Below are 3711 nucleotides of genomic sequence, written 5' to 3'. Positions count from 1 at the left end.
CCTCGAACTCAGCACCGCCTTCCTAACCTGCAATCTTCTCCCTGACCTCTCCGCCCCCACCCCACTCCGGCCTATCACCCTCACCTTGACCTCCCTCCACCTATCGCAATTCCAACGCCCCTCCCCCATGTCCCTCCTCCCTACCTTTTATCTTATCCTGCTGGACACACTTTCCTCATTCCTGAAAAGGGTTTATGCCCGAAACGTCGATTCTCCTGTTCCTTGGATGCTGCCTGACCTGCGCTTTTCCAGCAACATATTTTCAGCTTTATATCCTGTCTGGCCCAGGGGACTTATCTATCCTCATGTTTTTCAAAATTTCCAGCACATCCACCTTCTTAACAGCAACCTGTTTGAATGTATCAGCCTATTTCACGCTGTCCTCTCAAATGACAAGGTCCCTCTCTCTAGTGATTACTGAAGCAAAGTACTCATTAAGGAACTCCCCTATCTTCTCTGATTCCAGGCACAAGTTCCCTCCATTATCCTGATCAGCCTTAACTTCACTCTGACTATCTTCTTGTTCCTCACATAAGTGTAGAACGCCTTGGGGTTTTCCTTAATCCAATCCACCATGGCTTTTTCATGTCCTCTTCTAGCTCTCCTAAGTCCATTCTTCAGTTTCTTTCTGGCTACCTTGTAAATGTCTAGAGCCCTGTCTGATCCTTGCTCCCTTAACCCTCCCCCCTTTAAGAATCCTATAGACCCGATCCGAGACATTCCTGACTCTGGCACGCGGGAGGGGACATACCAGACTGTCCTAGCCTCCATACCCTCTGCTCTAAATTGCCAAAAGAAATATAAAAAAAACCTTTACCATACCAACCCTCCACACAGAGTCTTTTTATTTGGTTAGAGGAAGAGGGGGGGAGTGAGAGACCCTATACGGGGAGCATTTCAGGTTTAGCCACTGCCTGAATATATTAGTCACTTACCCAGCAGTCCCTTTGTCCGCTTCCGCTCCTGTTCAGCCTTCGCTTCGGTGATTCACCAGGTAAATAGTTAATATTCTAACTTCCCTTCCCGGCTGCCCCCTGGCTCACACTCTCTCAACTCCCGCTGCTGAAATGGAGGCTGTTGATTCACGAGGTAAGTATTTTTTATTCTAACTTATCTTCATGTAACCGTTATTGTGACAAGAACGGCTCAGGTCTGTCTATATCCAATAACTGCAAAATCTCTCTAAGATTCTAGTTTAGGTGGGCTTGGATCGGCGCAACATCGAGGGCCCAAGGGCCTGTACTGCGCTGTATTCTTCTATGTTCTATGTTCTATGTTCTATTCCAACTGATGCTATTGCTGGGAAAGTCAGATCCAGACTATGGTCTTATCTTCATGTAACCGTTATTGTGACAAGAACGGCTCAGGTCTGTCTATATCCAATAACTGCAAAATCTCTCTAAGATTCCAACTGATGCTATTGCTGGGAAAGTCAGATCCAGACTATGGTCTGGCTTGATGAATCATAATTTGATTTTTTTTTTGTTTTAATGAGGTGACTTGTCATTGAAACGCAAACATGTAATGCTATTTCAGGTTTAACAATAAAACAGAAGTCTATAGTGCAAAAGTGGTTTATACTATTTTAAAACTATCAACTTACATATGACTCAAAGTTAAAGATTTCAAAACACATGACAAAATACAGTGTCATTGGTCCCAAAACACTTTTACAGCACTCACTGGAGAGCATTCCCTTCTCTTTCACATCTGCAAGGCTAAATTTAACTCTGATTTTAATCTCCCATCTTGGGAGTCTGATTGTCTTCATACATCATAGACCATCCCAACTTCAAGTAACCCCGTCATGGTTTTAAGGAATATTTCTAGTCTGGAACTTGTAAACCAAACTCTCATAGAGTCTATTTGCTAACAATTCTAAACCATCTCCCTTCTTTCAGAGCAACTGTTTCATAATCTGACTTCAGTCAAGAATTCTGAAACACTTCAAAATGGAAGGCCAGAAGCTGCTTTTTGCAAGCTACGGGTGCTTCCCCGAAACAAACAAAACAAAACCTAAACTAAAAACAAACTGTTTAGTTTGTTTGTTCATAAACCCTTCCGGTGAAAACAAAGCTCCTGTACACTCCAGGGTCTTTCTCCTTCTAATACTGTGTTTTAAAAGAATCACCATGGATACAAGCTAATCATTAAACCTTTCATAGAAAGCAAACCTTACGTGCCAGCAACACAAATCTAAACTCTAAAATAATTGACATTAAAATGTCTATAAATCAAACACCTTTCATCACCATGGCAACTGTAATAGGAACGTGTGTGTGCACATGCGCATAGATATATATATATAAATAATCCCTTCCCCCACCATTATTGATGTTGGTGGGATTCCCAGGGAATCCCCAGTGTGTGCTATGTTTGTCAAGGAAATTGTGAGAAGCATTCTGTACCAATCAGCTGGTGCTGCTGGTATCCTCACCCTGCAACTGTGGAGAGGTGAACATTTCCTCCTTTCCTTGTGCGGGGAAGAGTACAGAAGTTAATGGAGGTCAAGACAGTAGATCTGTACTCACTGGAATGCCTGAGCATCCGATGCTAAGACTTCAGTGACTCTGCGCGATGATTTATCCCCAGTAGCAATCCATAACAGTTGGTGAGAGCATTTCCTCATAACAGCCAGTAGGATTTGCTCTCTGCAATAGTGAGGATTTATCTCCTTGTCCTATCTTTTCATTCTGCCTTTCTCACTTTGTTTTCAGGTAAGGATTCAGCACTTACCAGCTCAGCAACTTCACCAAGGAACAGTCATCAGCTCCACCAAACCTATTTCCACTGTTGTCGTGACAACCGCACCATCAGTGAAGCCGTCACAGGACCAGTGATTACTGGAACAGCATTGTCAGACCTGAGGACCCAGAGGGTGTTATTTATTACCCAGATCTTCCATTATATGCTCATTATTTCATGAAGTTGTTTCATTGGCAGCTGTGCCCAATGCTTGGGCACCTGCTCCCTTTCTCCCCTCAATGACTCAAAGTGTCAGTGAAAATTAAAATGTTAAAACTATGTCTTTACAAATCTGTACAGTAAATGCAATAAAAAACATTTTTGTGTACATAGAGTCATAGAGATGTACAGCATGGAAACAGACCCTTCGGTCCAACTTGTCCATGCTCACCAGACCTAATCTAGTCCCATTTGCCAGCATTTGGCCCATATCCCTCTAAACCCTTCCTATTCATATACCCATCCAGATGCTTTTTAAATGCTGTAAATATACCAGCCTCTATCACTTCCTCTGCCAGCTCATTCCATACACGCACCACACCCCTTAGGTCCCTTTTATATCTTTCCCCTCTCACCCTAAACATATGCTCTCTAGTTCTGGATTCCCCCACACCAGGGAAAAAGACCTTGTCTATTTATCTTATCCAAGCCCCTCATGATTTTATAAACCTCTATAAGGTCACCCCTCAGCCTTCGATGTTCCAGGGAAAACAGCCCCAGCCTATAGCTCACACCGTCAACCCTGGCAACATTCTCGTGAATCTTTTCTGCGCCCTGTCACGTTTCACAACATCCTTCCAATAGGAAGGAGATCAGAATCACATGCAATATTCCTAAAGTGGCCTAACCAATGTCCTATACAGCTGCAACATGACCTCCCAACTCCTATACTCAATGCTCTGACCAATAAAGGAAAGCATACCAAATGCCTTCTTCACTATTCTATCTGGATTGATTGGGATAGGG

At 43.2% G+C, this 3711-nt stretch overlaps 1 protein-coding gene across 4 annotated transcripts in view; it reads left to right on the top strand.

Annotated features, from left to right (window-relative positions):
• The window catches only part of nfrkb (nuclear factor related to kappaB binding protein), a 161174-nt gene extending 158107 nt beyond the window's left edge, over positions 1–3067 (top strand). For 3 of the 4 annotated variants that reach the window (XM_043676947.1, XM_043676949.1, XM_043676946.1), the window contains exon 26: positions 2718–3066. In XM_043676947.1, coding sequence (XP_043532882.1) covers positions 2718–2840 — 123 coding nt within the window. In that variant the 3' untranslated portion in view covers positions 2841–3066. Of the gene's footprint in view, positions 1–2717 lie in introns of all 4 variants that reach the window. The other variant, XM_043676950.1, reaches the window with a different exon arrangement.
• Positions 3068–3711: the final 644 nt, after the last annotated feature.

This window comes from Chiloscyllium plagiosum, chromosome 35 (assembly GCF_004010195.1).
Source record: "Chiloscyllium plagiosum isolate BGI_BamShark_2017 chromosome 35, ASM401019v2, whole genome shotgun sequence".
In the NCBI taxonomy this organism is placed as follows: domain Eukaryota; kingdom Metazoa; phylum Chordata; class Chondrichthyes; order Orectolobiformes; family Hemiscylliidae; genus Chiloscyllium; species Chiloscyllium plagiosum.
This window is presented reverse-complemented; position numbering and strand designations above follow the sequence as displayed.